Genomic DNA, 26126 nt, shown 5'->3' on the forward strand with positions numbered 1-26126 from the left:
CAATTTATCTTCTTGTTGGCTTTCAAATGTTTCTTTATAAAATTTTGTTGTTCCGCATTCCCATTGCATGTAAATGTCTACAACTTAATTATTGGAAAAAAATAGTGTATAATCCCTTGGTGTGGAATAGTGAAATAAAGGTGGCGTTAACATTGAAGGATTTAAAATTGTGATGACGGGCATGAATTGTCTTTAGGTATGGTAGTCTTGAAATAGAGATTGATGAAATGGATGTTAGAGCAATGTTTGTCTTTAGAAGTTGGAAAAGCAATAGAATGCTGTCAATAGATGTATTGTTCAAATTTACAGTGAAGCTCTTCTGAAATGGAGTTACAATAAGGTAGCATATAGCCTTAAATATTAGACAGTCTTCCACTGAAGCGGAGTAGGCATCAATAAGGTAGCATATAGCCTTAAATATTAGATAGTCTTCTACTGAAGCGGAGTAGGCATCAATATAGTATCAGGTTTTGATTTAAAAACTAATGTGAAATAAGTTATTCCTATTCTACATTTTCTTTTTTAACATCAGCTGATGCTGATTATTTGTAGAACAATGTATGAAATCCTAAATGAATTTCAATGATGATATATATGTACAAAATATTTTTTATGTCTTATTGTAAAAATAATGACAAAGTGTAATAAGTATATACAACATAAGGAAAAATTATGACTTATTTCTAAATGTGGTAATGGCGGCCTGAAATGATTCTGTTAGACAATGTTCAGTAGACAGTGAGGTGGGGATATAGACAGTGATGTGGTGATATAGACAGTGATGTGGTGATATAGACAGTGATGTGGGGATATAGACAGTGATGTGGTGATATAGACAGTGATGTGGGGATATAGACAGTGGTGTGGGGATATAGACAATGATGTGGGGATATAGACAGTGATGTGGTGATATAGACAGTGATGTGGGGATATAGACAGTGGTGTGGGGATATAGACAGTGATGTGGGGATATAGACAGTGATGTGGGGATATAGACAGTGATGTGGGGATATAGACAGTGATGTGGGGATATAGACAGTGATGTGGGGATATAGACAGTGATGTGGTGATATAGACAGTGGTGTGGTGATATAGACAGTGATGTGGGGATATAGACAATGATGTGGGGATATAGACAGTGATGTGGGGATATAGACAGTGGTGTGGGGATAAAGACAGTGGTGTGGGGATATAGACGACAGTGATGTGGAGATATAGACAGTGATGTGGGGATATAGACAGTGATGTGGGGATATAGACAGTGGTGTGGGGATATAGACAGTGGTGTGGGGATATAGACAGTGGTGTGGGGATATAGACAGTGATGTGGGGATATAGACAGTGGTGTTGGGATATAGACAGTGATGTGGGGATATAGACAGTGATGTGGGGATATAGACAGTGATGTGGTGATATAGACAGTGATGTGGGGATATAGACAGTGATGTGGTGATATAGACAGTGATGTGGGGATATAGACAGTGATGTGGTGATATAGACAATGATGTGGGGATATAGACAGTGTTGTGGGGATAAAGACAGTGATGTGGGGATATAGACAGTGGTGTGGGGATATAGACAGTGATGTGGGGATATAGACAGTGATGTGGGGATATAGACAGTGATGTGGGGATATAGACAGTGATGTGGGGATATAGACAGTGATGTGGGGATATAGACAGTGATGTGGTGATATAGACAGTGGTGTGGTGATATAGACAGTGATGTGGGGATATAGACAATGATGTGGGGATATAGACAGTGATGTGGGGATATAGACAGTGGTGTGGGGATAAAGACAGTGGTGTGGGGATATAGACGACAGTGATGTGGAGATATAGACAGTGATGTGGGGATATACACAGTGATGTGGGGATATAGACAGTGATGTGGGGATATAGACAGTGATGTGGGGATATAGACAGTGGTGTGGGGATATACACAGTGATGTGGGGATATAGACAGTGATGTGGGGATATAGACAGTGATGTGGGGATATAGACAGTGGTGTGGGGATATAGACAGTGATGTGGGGATATAGACAGTGATGTGGGGATATAGACAGTGATGTGGGGATATAGACAATGATGTGGGGATATAGACAGTGATGTGGGGATATAGACAGTGATGTGGGGATATAGACAGTGATGTAGGGATATAGACAGTGATGTGGAGGAATCAACAAGTGTTTTATATATTATTGGAAATGGTATTACATCAGCATCTAAAATAGTTCTATACAGGAGTATAATTGTTGGGTAGAGTCAGTGTTATGATTAATTCAGAAGCTGTAATCAAATGTCCTGACTACGTTTTATGATATACTGGTTCATGTTTCTCAATTTTAGATTGCTGTCTGTCATGAAATGTTTTCAGTTTTTGAATTCAAAATGTTGATCTGAATTTAATTATGTAATATTCATTTGGTAGTTAACAATACATGCCGGTAAATAAAACCCTGTAGAATAATGGTCGGAGTTATTTAATAAAACAGTTCCAAAACTTGATTATCAGCTAAAACTGAAATTTCACTTGCAACATGTTGAAATGTTCATTCTTCTTTTTTTCTTTTCCATTTTTCTAATGCATTAGTAGGAAAGATTTAACACTAATGTCTGTTAAGGTGTGTACTCGGCCTTGAAAAAAAAACAAGATAAGTGAAATAGAAAGTCTGAAAAAATAGTTTGTAGATAACCCAGAAATAGAGCGAGCATCACACATGGTGTATAGTCTGTACAATATTGTCTGAGAGTGGAGGGAGAGTAGTATTTGCTGCACAATTTAGAGCAACATGTGTGGACTATCACAGATAAGGCTGTTGTTGTTGTTGATTCAGCAGACAGAATGTAAATATCACCAGCCGATTCATCATCAAACATTGAGTATATACATCATCAACGGTTAGAGGGGGGGGGGGGGGGCTCTCCTTTACTGTACCCGCACAGAACATCCTACAACACGTTGGATTGTTATATCTTATAATGAGATAGTGTTAAATTAGTCAACTGAAGCATGTTATAATGAGATAGCGGTTAATTGGTCAACTAAAGCATGTTATAATGAGATAGCGGTTAATTTGTCAACTAAAGCATGTTATAATGAGAAAGTGGTTAATTGGTCAACTAAAGCATGATTTATTGTTATGTGCTAAATTGGTCAAATCTGTCCAAATATCCAGATAATTTTTTATTTTTTTTTTGATATTGCTATAAAATGCTGACCTTGTGTATTTGATGGGAAAAGGTTAGACCCTTGGGTTACAAGTACATACAACCTTAATCGATTAAGGGTACCTACTGGCATTGGATCAATTCTAAATCATTCAGAATTAATATGACCCAATCTTCTGTAATCTACATTTATTGATGTCCCAGGTAATTGTTTGTGTGGGATTTAACTATCGTTGATATCATTTTATAATTCTTAAAAAGAATCTTGAAATTGATGTGACCTAATATTCTTTTTGAATCTTCGATATGACCTAGCTTTTTAAAGTAGCCTAATTTATAAATAAGATTAAAATTTTTACCTGTGAATTGATCTCCTGATTCTACAGCTTAATCATGGTGATAATAACTGGTATCTGTTATGGGATCAGTAGTGTTGGTTGTGACAGGAGATTTATAGCCTGGTGTCATGTAATAGGTCTGTATTCTAGCCCTATATCCTTGGGCTTGTAAACTGAGGTCTTAATTCATCTCATTAGCCCACAGTCGATCTGTAAACTGTCTATCCTTGTGTATATACCCCATGTCTACAAAACACCTAAACCTGTCAATATCAGGTCACACTATTGTACTGGTCAGTCTGTGGTCAGTCTGTGGTGGACAGTGGAATTATCAGTACTTCTAGTAGTAGTATAGGCAGTTGTTTATACTGCCAGATATTGGATAAGCCCTTTAGTACCTACAGAGTTTAAGGCTGTCGTGGACTCAGTACTAACTAACTACCTGTAGGTACTAACTACCTGTAGGTATAGTTAAGGCTGTCATTCTTTTGGATAGGTCTATTGTACAAAAGATAGAATTTTTCTTGTTGGCTATGATTATCTAAGTGAAAACCTGGCTATGGGTTTGATATTACCTGTGGGATATTATGGATATTACCTGCGAGTTGATTAGTACACATGGTTGTTGGCAAACTGTCTGGGTCATAGGAAGACTTGACTGGCCTACCTCATTTGTATAACAATACAATCTGTGTCATTTTGGCTGAGTAAGAATTAGCATTTATTTAAGTGGCCTAAAAGTCAGTGGTGACCTCTACAGTGCAGTGTGTGTGTGTGTAGTAGCAGCGGATCCCTAATAGGGGGAGGATAAGAGGAGGAGACCTGTGGACTAGTCCAGGTGTGGCTGTGAGTGTGGTGAAGGGAGACAGGACACACAGAGGTGTGGCCGTGAGTGTGGTGAAGGGAGACAGGACACACACAAGGCCACTTACATAGGAGGACATGTGTGGATTCCAGATAAACCGAGTGCATGCTTCAGGGGAGCCAAAATAGGAAAACAACTATCAGGGGAAATAAGTATGCCATCATTCTGTACACACAGTTAATATATTGGGAGTGGCTGTATCCTTATACACTATCGTCAGTAGAGTGTGAAGTACCAGTCTCACTGCTGCAATATAGTGCCACTTATACACGGTTAAGACCTAAATGAGTGAGGAATAAAAATTGGAATATTTGTAAGTGTGCCTCAGTGCTGTTAGTGGTATCGGGTGTAGACATCAGCCTCTGTAAGCCTTACTCTGCTACCATTACTCAATGAAGCTCTGTCAACACAGGTTCTAAGCTGGAGAAGTTTTTTCTGGTTCACAGTAACAGAACCCTGGAGTAGTATTTGTATGAGTGTTGGGAGGTAATTAGCCCTCCGACACTGTTGGCTACCAGCCGGTGTGACCTTGAGGATCCATGGTGTACAGTCAATGCTGTGTTGTTGTAGTGTGGTACAGGACATGTATGTTGTTGTCAGGATTCAGTGGACTTAGGCGGAATTTAATTTGTAATATTGGAGAAAATGATGGGCTGTATATAGCGGCCTGTTAGTACAGAGGCTGGTTGTGGCTGTTGTGGCCAGGGAGTTAAACCTTCTGCTGGAGTGACACCTGAAAGGTTTCTAATCACCTGCTGTCAACATTCAGGCCATTAATGTCAACTGGACACCCATCAAGATGACCATTCCTATGAAGGCTGTTTCTAGGTAGGTACACAGGTATTCAGTAACAGAGGGAGGTACAGATCAGTACAGGGGCCATCTCACAACCATTTGTTGGCTTTAAGATTGATGCCATATGATGGAAGTGGTACACTTTTAGGGGCCATCTCAAAATGAAAAAAAAAGATTTTATAAGATATATTTACTGGATTATATGACTGCTGTGTTACTTGGTTGATGGGTTAATATGGTGTTAGAAAGCATGCTGTGTTGATAAGGTATTACTACACATTCTGAGAAAATTCACAAAAAGTATTTTATATGAGGGGAGGGAACATCTCAAAAAGCATTTATCAATTTTTTTCAAATCCAAATTTCAAAATATGGAAGTTGTAGAGATCGTCATTTAGCAATTAATGATAATAAGTTGCTGAAAAAATGGTGATCTCAATTAAGAGTTTGTTTGTACAGTGTAATTTCTGATAATTGTCACTTTAACCCAATAAAAGTTGTCAAGATGATAACACTTGTCTGCTAGTGGTTAAGTCACGACAATAGTCACTTTTGGATATAACATTGTTTTCATTCTGACCTGAAAAGTCTTTGAATCAAATCAGTTTGTTAAACTATTGTTGATTGGTCAATACAAAAACAGGCTACCAATCACCATTCAGTTTAGTAAGAGTTATATAGACCTTATTTAGACTGAGTGGGTTAGTGTTTTCAACAAGAAAAATCAAAGAACATGGCAGATTCAATAAAATAATGAAAACGAATTGGAGGGGCTTGGTCCAGATGATATCTATGATTATAGATGTAAGTGGATGAACATTACACTGCTATGGGTAACTTTAAGTCTTCACCTGACAAAATCAAGGCAGAAATTACTGGGAATTGGAAGTTTAAAGGTGAAAACAAAAGAGATGGATACATCACTCTGTATACAGGTAAAAATGAAAGGGATGATACATCACTGTTTACGATGAAAACAAAAGGAATGGATGAATACATGTTTACAGGTGAAAACAAAAGGGCTGGATCCATACCTGCTAGTATATATTCACTATGTGTATCTGAAGCTCACCAATTACACTTATTGCTGTGAGTAATCTAACAGCTGTACTTCATTGGTAACTTTTTAGCATTTAACATCAAACCAGAGACAACTTAAACTTCCATTTATAATTAACACACTGTAAGTCCTAATTACCAAATAAAATCTAGACATTTAAAAAGTTTGCCTGACCTTGTGCCCGTCCACAGTAGATTAGACTGGGGTTGGGGAGTGTACTGAGATGCTGTTCTCACCAAACACCTGCCTGCCCATATTGATGCAGCTGTGGTAGCCTGTTCTAGTCAGATTTAAGAGAACATGGCTAGGAGACAGGGGAAGGTCAGTCTGTTTTAGCTATGAGACACGGGAAGGTCGGTCTGTTTTAGCTAGGAGACAGGGGAAGGTCGGTCTGTTTTAGCTATGAGACACTGGAAGGTCGGTCTGTTTTAGCTATGAGACACTGGAAGGTCGGTCTGTTTTAGCTATGAGACACAGGAAGGTCGGCCTGTTTTAGCTATGAGACACAGGAAGGTCAGTCTGTTTTAGCTATGAGACACAGGAAGGTCGGTCTGTTTTAGCTATGAGACACGGGAAGGTCGGTCTGTTTTAGCTATGAGACACGGGAAGGTCGGTCTGTTTTAGCTAGGAGACAGGGGAAGGTCGGTCTGTTTTAGCTATGAGACACAGGAAGGTCGGTCTGTTTTAGCTATGAGACACTGGAAGGTCGGTCTGTTTTAGCTATGAGACACGGGAAGGTCGGTCTGTTTTAGCTATGAGACACGGGAAGGTCGGTCTGTTTTAGCTATGAGACACAGGAAGGTCAGTCTGTTTTAGCTATGAGACACAGGAAGGTCGGCCTGTTTTAGCTTTGAGACACGGGAAGGTCAGTCTGTTTTAGCTATGAGACACGGGAAGGTCAGTCTGTTTTAGCTATGAGACACAGGAAGGTCAGTCTGTTTTAGCTATGAGACACGGGAAGGTCAGTATGTTTTAGCTATGAGACACAGGAAGGTCGGCCTGTTTTAGCTTTGAGACACGGGAAGGTCGGTCTGTTTTAGCTATGAGACACAGGAAGGTCAGTCTGTTTTAGCTATGAGACACGGGAAGGTCGGTCTGTTTTAGCTATGAGACACGGGAAGGTCGGTCTGTTTTAGCTATGAGACACGGGAAGGTCGGTCTGTTTTAGCTATGAGACACGGGAAGGTCGGTCTGTTTTAGCTATGAGACACGGGAAGGTCAGTCTGTTTTAGCTATGAGACACGAGAAGGTCGGTCTGTTTTAGCTATGAGACATGGGAAGGTCGGTCTGTTTTAGCTATGAGACATGGGAAGGTCGGTCTGTTTCAGCTATGAGACACGGGAAGGTCGGTCTGTTTTAGCTATGAGACACAGCAAGCTGGACTTGTTTTAGCTATGAGACACGAGAAGCTAGCCTTGTTTTGTCTACCCAGGCAGTCTAGTTAATCATTAGCCCTACACAGAATGGTGACAAGAACAGCTGATGTTTGTCTGTAGTCTTCAGTAATATTGATTTATCTTCAATTTGTGGTGTTTTTCGTCTTTTTTTAATCTGCTTGATTTTGCTGACTTAACACTATTGCAGCCATTGGCCTCAGAATAATTATAAGGACTGGGAGATTTGAAACACCTAAAAACAGTACATAAAAGGCATGGCTAGAACATTTTATAAGGAATTCTGAGGGGCTTAATGAAGTAACAAAACACCAGAGGATAATGACTGGCATTTTTATCTACACTGTGCAATACCAATTTTTGAGGGTTTTGTAAAGATAATACCTAGGTCTTTTATCTTCCAGTTTTAGGTTTCAAAATCTTGGAAGATTTGCAAAAAAGACAATGAAAAGATTAATTTACATTCTGTAGCATGCTTAGTATGGAAAAGATTGTCTCTTAAAAGAGAAATGTAACTTAAAACTTATCAATTTACATAGCATTAAATAGGTGATCAATGTTAAAACAATATATGTAGTATATCCCCTTCCTCCCCTCTACAGTACTGTGTCTGTATTGGAGAGGTATATGTAGTACATTCCTCCCCTCTACAGTACTGTGTCTGTATTGGAGAGGTATATGTAGTACATCCCCTTCCTCCCCTCTACAGTACTGTGTCTGTATTGGAGAGGTATATGTAGTACATCCCCTTCCTCCCCTCTACAGTACTGTGTCTGTATTGGAGAGGTATATGTAGTACATCCCCTTCCTCCCCTCTACAGTACTGTGTCTGTATTGGAGAGGTATATGTAGTACATTCCTCCCCTCTACAGTACTGTGTCTGTATTGGAGAGGTATATGTAGTACATCCCCTTCCTCCCCTCTACAGTACTGTGTCTGTATTGGAGAGGTATATGTAGTACATTCCTCCCCTCTACAGTACTGTGTCTGTATTAGAGAGGTATATGTAGTACATTCCTCCCCTCTACAGTACTGTGTCTGTATTGGAGAGGTATATGTAGTACATTTTTCCCCTCTACAGTACTGTGTCTGTATTGGAGAGGTATATGTAGTACATCCCCTTCCTCCCCTCTACAGTACTGTGTCTGTATTGGAGAGGTATATGTAGTACATTCCTCCCCTCTACAGTACTGTGTCTGTATTAGAGAGGTATATGTAGTACATTCCTCCCCTCTACAGTACTGTGTCTGTATTGGAGAGGTATATGTAGTACAGCCCCTTCCTCCCCTCTACAGTACTGTGTCTGTATTAGAGAGGTATATGTAGTACATTCCTCCCCTCTACAGTACTGTGTCTGTATTGGAGAGGTATATGTAGTACATTCCTCCCCTCTACAGTACTGTGTCTGTATTGGAGAGGTATATGTAGTACATCCCTCCCCTCTACAGTACTGTGTCTGTATTGGAGAGGTATATGTAGTACATTCCTCCCCTCTACAGTACTGTGTCTGTATTGGAGAGGTATATGTAGTACATCCCTCCCCTCTACAGTACTGTGTCTGTATTAGAGAGGTATATGTAGTACATCCCTCCCCTCTACAGTACTGTGTCTGTATTAGAGAGGTATATGTAGTATGTCCCCTTCCTCCCCTCTACAGTACTGTGTCTGTATTGGAGAGGTATATGTAGTACATTCCTCCCCTCTACAGTACTGTGTCTGTATTGGAGAGGTATATGTAGTACATTCCTCCCCTCTACAGTACTGTGTCTGTATTGGAGAGGTATATGTAGTACATCCCCTTCCTCCCCTCTACAGTACTGTGTCTGTATTAGAGAGGTATATGTAGTACATCCCCTTCCTCCCCTCTACAGTACTGTGTCTGTATTGGAGAGGTATATGTAGTACATCCCCTTCCTCCCCTCTACAGTACTGTGTCTGTATTAGAGAGGTATATGTAGTACATTCCTCCCCTCTACAGTACTGTGTCTGTATTGGAGAGGTATATGTAGTATGTCCCCTTCCTCCCCTCTACAGTACTGTGTCTGTATTGGAGAGGTATATGTAGTACATTCCTCCCCTCTACAGTACTGTGTCTGTATTAGAGAGGTATATGTAGTACATCCCCTTCCTCCCCTCTACAGTACTGTGTCTGTATTGGAGAGGTATATGTAGTACGTCCCCTTCCTCCCCTCTACAGTACTGTGTCTGTATTGGAGAGGTATATGTAGTACGTCCCCTCCCCTCTACAGTACTGTGTCTGTATTGGAGAGGTATATGTAGTACATTCCTCCCCTCTACAGTACTGTGTCTGTATTGGAGAGGTATATGTAGTATGTCCCCTTCCTCCCCTCTACAGTACTGTGTCTGTATTAGAGAGGTATATGTAGTACATCCCCTCCCCTCTACAGTACTGTGTCTGTATTGGAGAGGTATATGTAGTACATCCCCTTCCTCCCCTCTACAGTACTGTGTCTGTATTGGAGAGGTATATGTAGTACATCCCCTTCCTCCCCTCTACAGTACTGTGTCTGTATTGGAGAGGTATATGTAGTACATCCCCTTCCTCCCCTCTACAGTACTGTGTCTGTATTAGAGAGGTATATGTAGTACATCCCCTTCCTCCCCTCTACAGTACTGTGTCTGTATTGGAGAGGTATATGTAGTACATTCCTCCCCTCTACAGTACTGTGTCTGTATTGGAGAGGTATATGTAGTACATTCCTCCCCTCTACAGTACTGTGTCTGTATTAGAGAGGTATATGTAGTACATTCCTCCCCTCTACAGTACTGTGTCTGTATTGGAGAGGTATATGTAGTACATCCCCTTCCTCCCCTCTACAGTACTGTGTCTGTATTGGAGAGGTATATGTAGTACATTCCTCCCCTCTACAGTACTGTGTCTGTATTGGAGAGGTATATGTAGTATGTCCCCTTCCTCCCCTCTACAGTACTGTGTCTGTATTAGAGAGGTATATGTAGTACATCCCCTCCCCTCTACAGTACTGTGTCTGTATTGGAGAGGTATATGTAGTACATCCCCTTCCCCCCTCTACAGTACTGTGTCTGTATTGGAGAGGTATATGTAGTACATCCCCTTCCTCCCCTCTACAGTACTGTGTCTGTATTGGAGAGGTATATGTAGTACATCCCCTTCCTCCCCTCTAAAGTACTGTGTCTGTATTAGAGAGGTATATGTAGTACATCCCCTTCCTCCCCTCTACAGTACTGTGTCTGTATTGGAGAGGTATATGTAGTACATTCCTCCCCTCTACAGTACTGTGTCTGTATTGGAGAGGTATATGTAGTACATTCCTCCTCCCTCTACAGTACTGTGTCTGTATTAGAGAGGTATATGTAGTACATTCCTCCCCTCTACAGTACTGTGTCTGTATTGGAGAGGTATATGTAGTACATCCCCTTCCTCCCCTCTACAGTACTGTGTCTGTATTGGAGAGGTATATGTAGTACATTCCTCCCCTCTACAGTACTGTGTCTGTATTGGAGAGGTATATGTAGTACATTCCTCCCCTCTACAGTACTGTGTCTGTATTGGAGAGGTATATGTAGTACATTCCTCCCCTCTACAGTACTGTGTCTGTATTGGAGAGGTATATGTAGTACATTCCTCCCCTCTACAGTACTGTGTCTGTATTAGAGAGGTATATGTAGTACATTCCTCCCCTCTACAGTACTGTGTCTGTATTGGAGAGGTATATGTAGTACATTCCTCCCCTCTACAGTACTGTGTCTGTATTGGAGAGGTATATGTAGTACATTCCTCCCCTCTACAGTACTGTGTCTGTATTGGAGAGGTATATGTAGTACATTCCTCCCCTCTACAGTACTGTGTCTGTATTGGAGAGGTATATGTAGTATATCCCCTTCCTCCCCTCTACAGTACTGTGTCTGTATTGGAGAGGTATATGTAGTATATCCCCTTCCTCCCCTCTACAGTACTGTGTCTGTATTAGAGAGGTATATGTAGTACATTCCTCCCCTCTACAGTACTGTGTCTGTATTGGAGAGGTATATGTAGTACATCCCCTTCCTCCCCTCTACAGTACTGTGTCTGTATTAGAGAGGTATATGTAGTACATTCCTCCCCTCTACAGTACTGTGTCTGTATTGGAGAGGTATATGTAGTACATTCCTCCCCTCTACAGTACTGTGTCTGTATTGGAGAGGTATATGTAGTACATCCCCTTCCTCCCCTCTACAGTACTGTGTCTGTATTAGAGAGGTATATGTAGTACATTCCTCCCCTCTACAGTACTGTGTCTGTATTGGAGAGGTATATGTAGTACATTCCTCCCCTCTACAGTACTGTGTCTGTATTGGAGAGGTATATGTAGTACATTCCTCCCCTCTACAGTACTGTGTCTGTATTGGAGAGGTATATGTAGTATATCCCCTTCCTCCCCTCTACAGTACTGTGTCTGTATTGGAGAGGTATATGTAGTACATTCCTCCCCTCTACAGTACTGTGTCTGTATTGGAGAGGTATATGTAGTACATTCCTCCCCTCTACAGTACTGTGTCTGTATTGGAGAGGTATATGTAGTACATTCCTCCCCTCTACAGTACTGTGTCTGTATTGGAGAGGTATATGTAGTACATCCCCTTCCTCCCCTCTACAGTACTGTGTCTGTATTGGAGAGGTATATGTAGTATATCCCCTCCCCTCTACAGTACTGTGTCTGTATTGGAGAGGTATATGTAGTACGTCCCCTTCCTCCCCTCTACAGTACTGTGTCTGTATTGGAGAGGTATTGCTGTATGGTCAGAATGATGTAATACTATCCGCCCACAATGTCTGGTAACTTGAGATTCACATCAATTTGGATAAATCACATAAGACAAGGAAGTTTTCTGGGACAGCCCCACTGTATTTGGAAATAAATATTCTGCTGGCATTGGTAAACACTGTCCCTGAGGGTGGGGGAGACAGCTGTTGCCAAGTATTTTTGTTTTACTGGTATGATAGGTGTGTGTATGTTGTCCCAGAGGTCTTGTGTTCTAACACCAATTGTATTACTGAAGACGACATCTTTGACAAGATTGGGGATGGTTTTGTAGCTTGTTGTGTAGATTGAGGAAATGAGAATGTAAAATTTCAGTATATCTATCTGAAGGATATATAAAAGATGGAAAACTCAAGTTCTTTAAAAATGTTGTTTTTTTGTGTTTTTTTTAAATTTTTTATTTTAGAGATTTTCCTTGGCTGGTGGGGTCCTGTATATTGTGACCATAGATTTCTACGTGCTGTTACATTTATTACCTTGTACTTGAGGTCTTCAATAAAACTTCAGTGATCCTTGTCTGACAACAGCTTTGAAAACATGCTAATAAAGATATTAAAGAACAAGTTAAAAAAAACTATTGAAACAACTAGCATTCTCTCACACTTATTCCACATTTAAATAAATAAAAAATTAATGCAGAAACAGAAAAGAAAAAAAAGAAATACTTTTTAAAAAGTCAAAGCATTAACCAGGTGTGAAACCATGTGAAACCATGACATAAACAGATGTAACAGACATGAATTTGCAAAAATTAGAAGGAAATTTTTTTATTGAAGTTTAAAAACTCTAACAGTACACTAAGGTATACAGGACTAATCGTCCTCACACTAAGGTATACAGGACTAATTGTCCCTACACTAAGGTATACAGGACTAATTGTCCCTACATTGAGGTATACAGGACTAATCGTCCTCACACTAAGGTATACAGGACTAATTGTCCCTACACTAAGGTATACAGGACTAATCGTCCCTACACTAACGTATAAAGGAATAATTGTCCCTACACTAACGTATAAAGGAATAATTGTCCCTACATTAAGGTAGACAGGACTAATTGTCTCTACACTAAGGTATACAGGAATAATTGTCCCTACACTAAGGTATACAGGACTAATTGTCCCCACACTAACGTATACAGGACTAACTGTCCCTACACTAAGGTATACAGGACTAATTGTCCCCACACTAAGGTATACAGGACTTATTGTCCCCACACTAAGGTATACAGGACTTATTGTCCCCACACTAAGGTATACAGGACTAATTGTCCCCACACTAAGGTATACAGGACTAATTGTCCCTACACTAAGGTATACAGGACTAATTGTCCCTACACTAAGGTATAATGGACTAATCGTCCCCACACTATGGTATACAGGACTAATTGTCCCCACACTAAGGTATACAGGACTTATTGTCCCCACACTATGGTATACAGGACTAATCGTCCCCACACTAAGGTATACAGGACTAATTGTCCCTTCATTAAGGTATACAGGACTAATCGTCCCTACACTAAGGTATACAGGACTAATTGTCCCTACACTAAGGTATACAGGACTAATCGTCCCTACACTAAGGTATACAGGACTAATTGTCCATACACTAAGGTATAATGGACTAATCGTCCCTACACTAAGGTATACAGGACTAATTGTCCCCACACTAAGGTATACAGGACTAATCGTCCTCACACTAAGGTATACAGGACTAATTGTCCCTACACTAAGGTATACAGGACTAATCGTCCCCACACTAAGGTATACAGGACTAATTGTCCCTACACTAAGGTATACAGGACTAATTGTCCCTACACTAAGGTATAATGGACTAATCGTCCCTACACTAAGGTATACAGGACTAATTGTCCCTACACTAAGGTATACAGGACTAATTGTCCCCACACTAAGGTATACAGGACTATTATCGTCCCTACAGCGTAAGGTATAAAGGACTAATTGTCCCACAACTAAGGTTGAGACCAGGACTAATTGTCCCTACACTAAGGTATACATGGACTAATTGTCCCTCACAACACTGAAGGTATACATGGACTATATTGTCCCTACAACTAGAGGTATACAGGACTAATCGGTCCCTACACTAAGGTATACAGGACCTAATTCGTCCCTACACTAACGGTATCATGACTTAATTGTCCCTACAACTAACGGTATAAGGAACTAATTCGTCCCTACACGAAGGATAGACAGGACTAATCGTCCCTACACTAAAGTATACAGGACTATTGTCCCTACACTAAAGTATACAGGACTAATTGTCCTACACTAAGGTATACAGGACTAATTGTCCCCTACAATAAGGTATACAGGACTAATTGTCCCCACACTAAGGTATACAGGACTAATTGTCCCTACACTAAGGTAGACAGGACTATTGTCTCCACACTAAGGTATAATGGACTAATTGTCCCTACACTAAGGTATACAGGACTAATTGTCCCCACACTAAGGTAGACAGGACTAATTGTCTCTACACTAAGGTATACAGGACTAATTGTCCCCACACTAAGGTATAATGGACTAATTGTCCCTACACTAAGGTATACAGGACTAATTTTCCCCACACTAAGGTATACAGGACTAATTGTCCCCACACTAAGGTATACAGGACTAATTGTCCCCACACTAAGGTATACAGGACTAATTGTCCCCACACTAAGGTAGACAGGACTAATTGTCTCTACACTAAGGTATACAGGACTAATTGTCCCCACACTAAGGTATAATGGACTAATTGTCCCTACACTAAGGTATACAGGGCTAATTGTCCCCACACTAAGGTATACAGGACTAATTGTCCCCACACTAAGGTATACAGGACTATAATTGTCCCTACACTAAGGTATACAGGACTAATCATCCCCACACTAAGGTATACAGGACTTATTGTCCCCACACTAAGGTATACAGGACCAATCGTCCCTACACTAAGGTATACAGGACTAATCATCCCCACACTAAGGTATACAGGACTAATTGTCCCCACACTAAGGTATACAGGACCAATCGTCCCTACACTAAGGTATACAGGACTAATCATCCCCACACTAAGGTATACAGGACTTATTGTCCCCACACTAAGGTATACAGGACTAATCGTCCCCACACTAAGGTAGACATGACTAATTGTCCCCACACTAAGGTATACAGGACTAATCGTCCCTACACTAAGGTATACAGGACTAATCGTCCCTACACTAAGGTATACAGGACTAATTGTCTCTACACTAAGGTATACAGGACTAATTGTCCCCACACTATGGTATACAGGACTTATTGTCCCCACACTAAGGTATACAGGACTAATTGTCTCTACACTAAGGTATACAGGACTAATTGTCCCCACACTATGGTATACAGGACTAATCGTCCCTACACTAAGGTATACAGGACTAATTGTCCCCACACTAAGGTATACAGGATTAATCGTCCCTACACTAAGGTATACAGGACTAATTGTCCCTACACTAAGGTATACAGGACTAATTGTCCCTACACTAAGGTATACAGGACTAATTGTCCCTACACTAAGGTATACAGGACTAATTGTCCCTACACTAAGGTATACAGGACTAATTGTCCCCACACTATGGTATACAGGACTAATTGTCCCTACACTAAGGTATACAGGACTAATTGTCCCCACACTAAGGTATACAGGACTAATTGTCCCCACACTAAGGTATACAGGACTAATTGTCCCCACACTAAGGTAGACAGGACTAATCGTCCCTACACTAAGGTAGACAGGACTAATCGTCCCTACACTAAGGTATACAGGACTAATCGTCCCTACACTAAGGTATACAGGACTAATTGTCCCTACACTAACGTATACAGGACTAATTGTCCCCACACTAAGGTATACAGGACTAATTGTCCCCACACTAAGGTATACAGGACTAATTGTCCCTACACTAAGGTATACAGGACTTATTGTCCCCACACTAAGGTATAATGGACTAATTGTCCCCACACTAAGGTATACAGGACTAATCGTCCCTACACTAAGGTAGACAGGACTAATCGTCCCTACACTAAGGTAGACAGGACTAATCGTCCCTACACTAAGGTATACAGGACTAATTGTCCCTACACTAAGGTATACAGGACAAATTGTCCCTACACTAAGGTATACATGACTAATCGTCCCTACACTAAGGTATACAGGACTAATCGTCCCTACACTAAGGTATAATGGACTAATTGTCCCTACACTAAGGTATACAGGACTAATTGTCCCCACACTAAGGTATACAGGACTAATTGTCCCTACACTAAGGTATACAGGACTAATCGTCCCTACACTAAGGTAGACAGGACTAATCGTCCCCACACTAAGGTATAATGGACTAATTGTCCCTACACTAAGGTATACAGGACTAATTGTCCCTACATTAAGGTATACAGGACTAATTGTCCATACACTAAGGTATACAGGACTAATCGTCCCTACACTAAGGTATACAGGACTTATTGTCCCTACACTAAGGTAGACAGGACTAATTGTCCCCACACTAAGGTAGACAGGACTAATCGTCCCTACACTAAGGTATACAGGACTAATTGTCCCTACACTAAGGTATACAGGACTAATTGTCTCTACACTAAGGTATACAGGACTAATTGTCTCCACACTAAGGTATAATGGACTAATTGTCCCTACACTAAGGTAGACAGGACTTATTGTCCCCACACTAAGGTATACAGGGCTAATCGTCCCTACACTAAGGTAGACAGGACTTATTGTCCCCACACTAAGGTATACAGGACTAATTGTCCCTACACTAAGGTATACAGGACTAATTGTCCCCACACTAAGGTAGACATGACTAATTGTCCCCACACTAAGGTATACAGGACTAATTGTCCCTACACTAACGTATACAGGACTAATTGTCCCCACACTAAGGTAGACAGGACTAATTGTCCCCACACTATGGTATACCAGACTAATTGTCCCCACACTAAGGTAGACAGGACTAATTGTCCCCACACTAAGGTATACAGGACTAATTGTCCCTACACTAACGTATACAGGACTAATTGTCCCCACACTAAGGTAGACAGGACTAATTGTCCCCACACTATGGTATACCAGACTAATTGTCCCTACACTAAGGTATACAGGACTAATTGTCCCCACACTAAGGTATACAGGACTAATTGTCCCCACACTATGGTAGACAGGACTAATTGTCCCCACACTATGGTAGACAGGACTTATTGTCCCCACACAAAGGTATACAGGACTAATTGTCCCTACACTAAGGTATACAGGACTAATCGTCCCCAGACTAAGGTAGACATGACTAATTGTCCCTACACTAAGGTAGACAGGACTAATTGTCCCTACACTAAGGTATACCAGACTAATTGTCCCCACACTAAGGTAGACAGAATGTATGTGACTATCAGTAATTCCATTACAGACCTTTATGTATGTTTATATACATTTGTTGGTTTATACCCCCTGTGTAAGCTGCCATTGATAGGGACCACAAATCACTATACTGCCGGTAAAAACTTACATATATAATGGAGTATGGAGCATTGCAGGTAGCAGTCAATGTTTACATCTTAAGTTTGACATGATATATAAGTATATAGCCTAGCAGGCTCTGGGGCTTCTGGAAGCTTTCAGTTTTATTGGTAAAAATCATAATTGTGTTAGGAAGGCAAATTTTCTGCTGCAGTTGATATTTAAACAGGTTTAGGATATCCTGTTAATTGTTTAGAGTGTATACAGAGAGACAAAGTGGTTCTCGGCCAGGTTTAAGTACTCTGCCTTTGGAAGTTGGCATAGAAACAAGCTCGGTTATTATGTGATTTTTTAACTTGATCACTTCTTAAAGAAGATAAAACAATTTGTAAGAGCATGAAAGTGGACTAATATAGTCGAGGCACATACCAACTAAAAGTTGTGTGGCCACCGATATCAACGAGAGGTTGTGAAGGCATACAACCAACAAGTGAACAAGTAGAGTTCTGTGGACAGAGAATGTTAACATTCATTGAGAGGGCCACTGATATGTAATAGTGATAAAACCAAAAGCTAAAAAAAAAACACAAGTCTATATTGATGGGCAATCCCTCTGTTCTTAAAGTTCATCTTACAGGGATCTGGGTGTAGCATCTCACTAGTGGTGCACTACATGAAGGGATGTCAGTGGCAGGGAGAGAAAGGTCCAATTCTTAACTAACAGGGAGAGAAGGGTCCAATTCTTAACTAACAGGGAGAGAAGGGTCCAAGTCCTAACTTAACAGGGAGAGAAGGGTCCATTAGTCCTAATTAATAGGGGGCCAAGGGTCCAAGTCCTAATTAACAGGGAGAGAAGGGTCAAAGTCCTAACTTAACAGGGGGCCAAGGGTCCAAGTCCTAATTAACAGGGAGAGAAAGGTCAAAGTCCTAACTAACAGACAGAAAAGGGTACAAGTCCTAACTAATAGGGAGTTAAGGGTTTCATTGTTCCACAGATTTTTTTGGGTATATTGTGTCTCCTACGATGGATGTTAGAAATCGTTGCATTTCCAATGGCGACGGCATTAACAATGTTAAGGTTTTGCGTTTAGCTCTGTTTCTGAGAAAGCTAGACCGACAAAAACCTCAATCATAGATGTAGCATGGGTAGTAGAGCCTACTACTCTGAAAATATTTCATATTTCCACATTTTTGGGGTAAAAATCTCTAATTTCTGAACTTTTGAAAAAAGTTAACCTTGAAATTTTGTGTTGCGCTCTTGCATATTAGGCTGTTTCTGACAAACTATAAAAGCTAGAGCAATCAAGCTTAGGTTAGAGCTGTTATACATTTTACTAGCTTTCTATGATTTTTGGATTTTTTGTTTTTACCTCAAATTTCTGGACTTAAAAGAAAATCAATGAATTTCATTAGTCTCTTCAAATATATCCTCGAGTACCCATGTAACATGCTTATGATTTTATATTGACAAAGAGGGACAGATGACACATATAACTGCACGTAATTCTGGTATTATTTAAAGACCTTGTAAGGTTTCATCCAGTTGATGGAGTAAGATCATATTTCAATCTTTCACATTAAAAAAAAAGGGGGAAAAAAACCCACCAAAAAACTCAAAATTCACTTTGATATTAATTGCAAACTTACTCTTTCATGATCTTGGGGCAGTTGCCAGGTACTGACCGTAGGCCGGTGGTTTTTCTCTGGGTACTCCGGCTTTCCTCCACCACCAAAACCTGGCACGTCCTTAAATGACCCTGGCTGTTAATAGGAAGTTAAACAAAAACAAACCAAACAAACCAAACTTTTATGAGTAATATGATTACAGAATCTAGCTACATAGTCTCAATCACTTAATCAAGATAGGTTAATGAATATGATGGGTAATATTTACTTATCTTGAAGTCTATTTTGTTTCTAGATATTTTATTTAATATTTTGGTGATGATTATAGTCTGATTGATAAATGATGATAGTATCTACATTAGGATTGAACACTAAACTATAATTCCATGTGGGTAAATACCTCGGCATTCTGTACCTTGTTGTTTCTTTGTAACCTTTAAAAATTTGCCTGTAAATGAAGATGAAGTTATGGAATGTGATAACTAAATTACTGTGGAGATATGGGACTAACTGTGGGGCGCGTGCAGAGTTTATTGATCACAGCTGAGAGAGAGGTGGCAATATTTTGGAACTGCGTAGGAGTATCTGTGGTATGAGGTGAATGTCTGCCATGATTGAGAGAAGTCTTACACTGCTGAGATGAAGAGGTGACAAACGGCATTGATGTTGTCCTATTAGACAAAATTTGTCTCAACCATATGACATTTTCTATGGCTGCATTAGATCAAATGTAATATACTGAAAGTCGTTAATTTTGGCTGAGCTTTTCCATTTACAGTATAAGTCCCCCATTATACGGTCATGTTTTGTCCCTGACATTTTGGCAGTATCTACAACAGAATTACAGACTTATTAATGACAAGTAAAATCAAACTCTGATAACTCAGTGTGAAATTTAGTTCAGACAGTATAAAGATGCTATATGAAATTACGTCATTATGTCAAACATTTGATACATGACACCATTGACTTCAAGATAATGAGGTTCCATTGTATGAAATTATCTGGTTTTACCAACTGGTAATATGGTGTCCAGTCTGGAATGCAGATCTCAGACATGTATGGCAAAAGTCGGTATTGTAACAAACATATTCATTTAAGAAGAAATTAATACATTTGTTGCCAAATTGTGTCCAAAGGAATGTTACTAGTATGACTTTACAAACATATCTATATACTGATAAATTTAATTGTCCAAATAAAATTGAAAACATTTACCATGGTGTGATAGAAAATATGACCACCGCTGCCAGTAGAACACTAGTTCCAATGTGACTAACTTTGACGGGTGGGAGAGAAATATGGACTGGGATATCAAAGGGTCATTTCTGTGATAGAATATAATCATTGAATTGTCATTATAATCATTGAATTGTCATTATAATCATTGAATTGTCATTATAATACACAAATAGAATATAATCATTGAATTGTCATTATAATACACAAACAGAATATAATCATTGAATTGTCATTATAATACACAAACAGAATATAATCATTGAATTGTCATTATAATACACAAATTCTCCAGCGTTGTAAAATAAATGATCTTCTTCCTGTTAGAGATGTTTTTGATCTCCTGCTGCGTCACAATTCTCTGATTTAGTTCAGTGAAACAATGTCTTCTTGAGTAAAATTGATATACATGTACATGATTTTTCATAGAAAAAAATTAGCTAAGAATAAGTTTTGAAAGACCATCTTGTACACATGGTGTATATTGTGGAAGGGTATAATCAGTGCCCCTGTAATTTTGGTGATGAGGTGAAAGGTCAGGAAGTGTGCTTTATGTGTAATCATCAGTCTATACAGTACAGCCTAAGATTTTGTTTGTAAACTGAATCTTTCTGTGGTAGTACAGATGTACTGTGGGCACACCGGGCTGTGCACTGTGCACTTTGGAACAACTGCTTCCAGAAGAGTGAAAAACAATAACAAATACATCAACTGATCAAAATTGAGAGGTGAATGGATCCAGTAAATAAAATCTATACCACTGTGACAGTAATCGGCCATGGTGAGGCTCTCCTCTCAGGAGAGGCTCTTTTTATTTCTCCGTGGTAATTATGGAAGTCATTAATAAGGGGGTTTGGTTTGACAGAGTGTAGGCCTACAACCAGCAGAGTGATGTCTCATTCATTCCCCTATATCGCTACTGAGAAAGTGTATACCTTACTTACCAGTAGAAACACCCAGGCCCATTCATTCTCCTATATCGCTACTGAGAAAGTGTATACCTTACTTACCAGTAGAAACACCCAGGCCCATTCATTCTCCTATATCGCTACTGAGAAAGTGTATACCTTACTTACCAGTAGAAACACCCAGGCCCATTCATCCTCAAGAATCTATATCGCTACTGAGAAAGTGTATACCTTACTTACCAGTAGAAACACCCAGGCCCATTCATCCTCAAGAATCTATATATCGCTACTGAGAAAGTGTATACCTTACTTACCAGTAGAAACACCCAGGCCCAATCATCCTCAAGAATCTATATCGCTACTGAGAAAGTGTATACCTTACTTACCAATAGAAACACCTAGGCCCAATCATCCTCAAGAATCTATATCGCTACTGAGAAAGTGTATACCTTACTTACCAGTAGAAACACCCAGGCCCATTCATCCTCAAGAATCTATATCGCTACTGAGAAAGTGTATACCTTACTTACCAGTAGAAACACCCAGGCCCATTCATCCTCAAGAATCTATATCGCTACTGAGAAAGTGTATACCTTACTTACCAGTAGAAACACCCAGGCCCATTCATCCTCAAGAATCTATATCGCTACTGAGAAAGTGTATACCTTACTTACCAGTAGAAACACCCAGGCCCATTCATCCTCAAGAATCTATATCGCTACTGAGAAAGTGTATACCTTACTTACCAGTAGAAACACCCAGGCCCATTCATCCTCAAGAATCTATATCGCTACTGAGAAAGTGTATACCTTACTTACCAGTAGAAACACCCAGGCCCAATCATCCTCAAGAATCTATATCGCTACTGAGAAAGTGTATACCTTACTTACCAATAGAAACACCCAGGCCCAATCATCCTCAAGAATCTATATCGCTACTGAGAAAGTGTATACCTTACTTACCAATAGAAACACCCAGGCCCAATCATCCTCAAGAATCTATATCGCTACTGAGAAAGTGTATACCTTACTTACCAGTAGAAACACCCAGGCCCATTCATCCTCAAGAATCTATATCGCTACTGAGAAAGTGTATACCTTACTTACCAGTAGAAACACCCAGGCCCATTCATTCTCCTATATCGCAACTGAGAAAGTGTATACCTTACTTACCAATAGAAACACCCAGGCCCAATCATCCTCAAGAATCTATATCGCTACTGAGAAAGTGTATACCTTACTTACCAATAGAAACACCCAGGCCCAATCATCCTCAAGAATCTATATCGCTACTGAGAAAGTGTATACCTTACTTACCAATAGAAACACCCAGGCCCATTCATCCTCAAGAATCTATATCGCTACTGAGAAAGTGTATACCTTACTTACCATAAGAAACACCCAGGCTCATTCATTCTCAAGAATCTATATCGCTACTGAGAAAGTGTATAACTTACTTACCAATAGAAACACTAAGGCCACACTAAGCCCAGGATATCAAAGTAAAAAACACAATTCTCAGGGCAGCTAAGGAAAAAAACAATACCCAAAGTAGCAAAGGAAAAACACCATTGGATCGATATCTTGGTTTTCCATAAAGACCTGCTATTTTGGGTGTCTCTCTGAGATATCTTGCTGTTCCTTAATGACCTGATATTGTAGGTGTCTCTATGGGATATCTTGCTGTTCCTTAATGACCTGATATTGTGGGTGTCTCTCTCAGATATCTTGCTGTTCCTTAATGACCTGATATTGTGGGTGTCTCTCAGATATCTTGGTTTTTCTTAATGACCTGATATGGTGAGTGTCTCTCTGGGATCGCTTGCTTAACTAAGTGATTTAATGGTGTCTTGCACTGTCAGATTAAATACTGTAAAAACAACACTTCAGTGAACGTAAACAATAAACAGCATCCTGTAATTGTTCTGGGTTTGGTAACAAGAAATTGATAGAAATTGGCAAGCTGTAATATCAAACAGCTAAAAAACAATCGTACATTTTTAGATGTACTTAAAACTGTAATTTCTCATTAAGTTCTCGGGGCAATACTCTACCTGATAGCAGTCTAATTAGAATGGATGGAGGCTTGGAATTGACTAGCACTGTTTAATGGTCGGGGTTTTATAAGGCTCAGGTACCTCTCTAAAGCTAATAACAGGCCTGGCATTCACATATCTGATGCTGATTAAGTAGAGAATGTCTTAAACCAGTTCAAACACCAAACTCCAAAACATTTCAGTCGACCGAGTATAGTATTCAAGAACCATTTTCTCAGAAATGGTAAACAGTTTTGTAATATTTTCTTTAATTTAAAAAGGAAAGAAAAGCACCTTTTTGTTTCAAGTGATCTTGAAAGGGTGAAAAGAAATAATGTAAGAACAAACTTCTATAGCTGTGTCGAGGATAGAATATAGCTGAGAGCTCGAGTATGAAGAAAATTTATTGTCTGATCTACTTATAGAGGCATTTTTGTCCATGTGCTGATTATTAGGAAAAAATCAACACATTGAGAGTAAAAGTTAGAAAATTGTGATACTCTTAATAACTTATATGAAAAATACCTGTTTTGCTTCAAACTTTATGAAATTTATTAGAACTGAGATTTTAATCATCCAGAAATTAAACAACCATTTTGGTTATAGTAAGAACTTCAACTCCCTGGCACATCTGTTTTTATGGACGGTTATAGGGAATCTGATCCTTACAAATAAATGTGTGTGTCTGTATATTTTTACAGGAACTGAATTGTTATTATCGGGTATATATGTATGTAATTATTTCTGTTCTACTTCCATAAAGATTTCATTTTTCAGGTGACCACTCCAAGTGGATCTCCAAAAAAAACTGCTTCAGGTCTTGAAACTCAAAGTAAAGATGTTGACTTTAATTACAGATTTGTTTTTCAGGCTGTAGCATAGCCCAGTCATAACTAGGTCCTGGAGTCGTGAGCTGCCTGAATGAAACGATTACACGAATCCTTGAAATCTTCGATTGCAACAATAAATGTATACCTATGATTTCTGTAGCTTGGTCAGTATGTATCCCCAGTGTGTGTGTAAATCATGCATTCTCATGTACTTTTTTTATCGTTACAGGGAGCCTAGAAAGGTCATCCTAAAGAAAGGATCTACGGGGCTAGGTTTTAACATTGTCGGTGGAGAAGATGGAGAAGGAATTTTCGTGTCCTTCATTTTGGCCGGTGGTCCGGCTGATCTCGGAGGAGAGCTACGCAGAGGGGATCAAATTTTATCAGTAAGTTCTGCAGCATACTGAATTACAATTAGAGTTGTTGGTTGGTGCTGTATTAAAATGTATTCAGAATATATAATATATTGTACACAGAGAGAAAAAGCATGAAAGCATCAGAAATCTTATAAATAATAGCACTAGTTCAGAGCACATACTTCTTTCTATACTTCTAGATTGTCTAACTTTAAAATCTGTACGGTACACCTCCCCTTCTATTCACCTTTATTTAGACTCATTTTATTTCCTAACTTATTGTATATCCACAATTTTGACCCCATACATGATACGTGTCCTGGCAAGACAGAACAGCTTTATGAAATACAGGATCCTATCAATAATTCATATTCTGTGTCATTTGTAAACATTCCAATGTAGACAGTAAATGATCATGCAGTGATGATGGTTTTACCTGCAAAAACAGTAAATCAGGAAGTTTGTTCAGTATGATGTTTAGAAAAGAAAAAAAACTTGTCACATACTGGTACTGAATTATATACAGAGTGAATGCCCTTTGTTCACCCGAGCCCTCTTTGTATGAGGTATATTACGTATATTACCTTCAATTATCAGATTCTGTGATGGTCTCTTGGAATGGCAACTAGTCGCATACTGGTATTATACAGAGTTAATGCCCTTTATTCACCCAAGGTCACTTTGTCTGAGGTATACATATTACATATATTACCTTCAATTACCAAATTCTGTGACAGTCTCTTGGAATGGCAACAAGTGGCATACTGGTACTATACAGAGTTAATGCCCTTTGTTTGCCGAGGTCTTAGGTAGGTTACATACTGTGTGTAGTGAAGTTTACCTAAGAATGTGTTGTTGTGTTTGTAGGTAAATAACACTGATTTGAGACTAGCAACACATGAAGAAGCAGCAGCAACACTAAAGGGTGCCGGGGACACCGTAGAAATTGTAGCCCTTTATAAACCAGACGGTAAAAATTGTAGCCCTTTATAAACCAGACGGTAAGTTTACAGTAACAGCCAGGAATTCAACAAAAATATGGTAAAATCTAAAACTATAGTAACAGCCCAAAATTTATCAAAAATATGGTAAAATTTAAATTTTCAAGTCAAGTCTAATATTGATTTCTACAGAAAACCTAAGATGTAAAATAACAGGGCTAATTTGACCTTGATATTTAGTCATCCTTTCTCCAGAGCTG

General features: G+C 39.5%; 1 protein-coding gene across 7 annotated transcripts in view; it reads left to right on the top strand.

The window, feature by feature from the left end:
- Positions 1–26126, top strand: part of LOC117342022 (disks large homolog 2-like) — a 264368-nt gene that overhangs the window by 208167 nt on the left and 30075 nt on the right. For all 7 annotated transcript variants that reach the window (XM_033903973.1, XM_033903974.1, XM_033903975.1 and 4 more), the window contains 2 exons: positions 24799–24955; positions 25793–25895. In XM_033903973.1, coding sequence (XP_033759864.1) covers positions 24799–24955; positions 25793–25895 — 260 coding nt within the window. The remainder of the gene's footprint in view (positions 1–24798; positions 24956–25792; positions 25896–26126) is intronic.

Source organism: Pecten maximus, chromosome 14 (assembly GCF_902652985.1).
Source record: "Pecten maximus chromosome 14, xPecMax1.1, whole genome shotgun sequence".
NCBI classification, from domain to species: domain Eukaryota; kingdom Metazoa; phylum Mollusca; class Bivalvia; order Pectinida; family Pectinidae; genus Pecten; species Pecten maximus.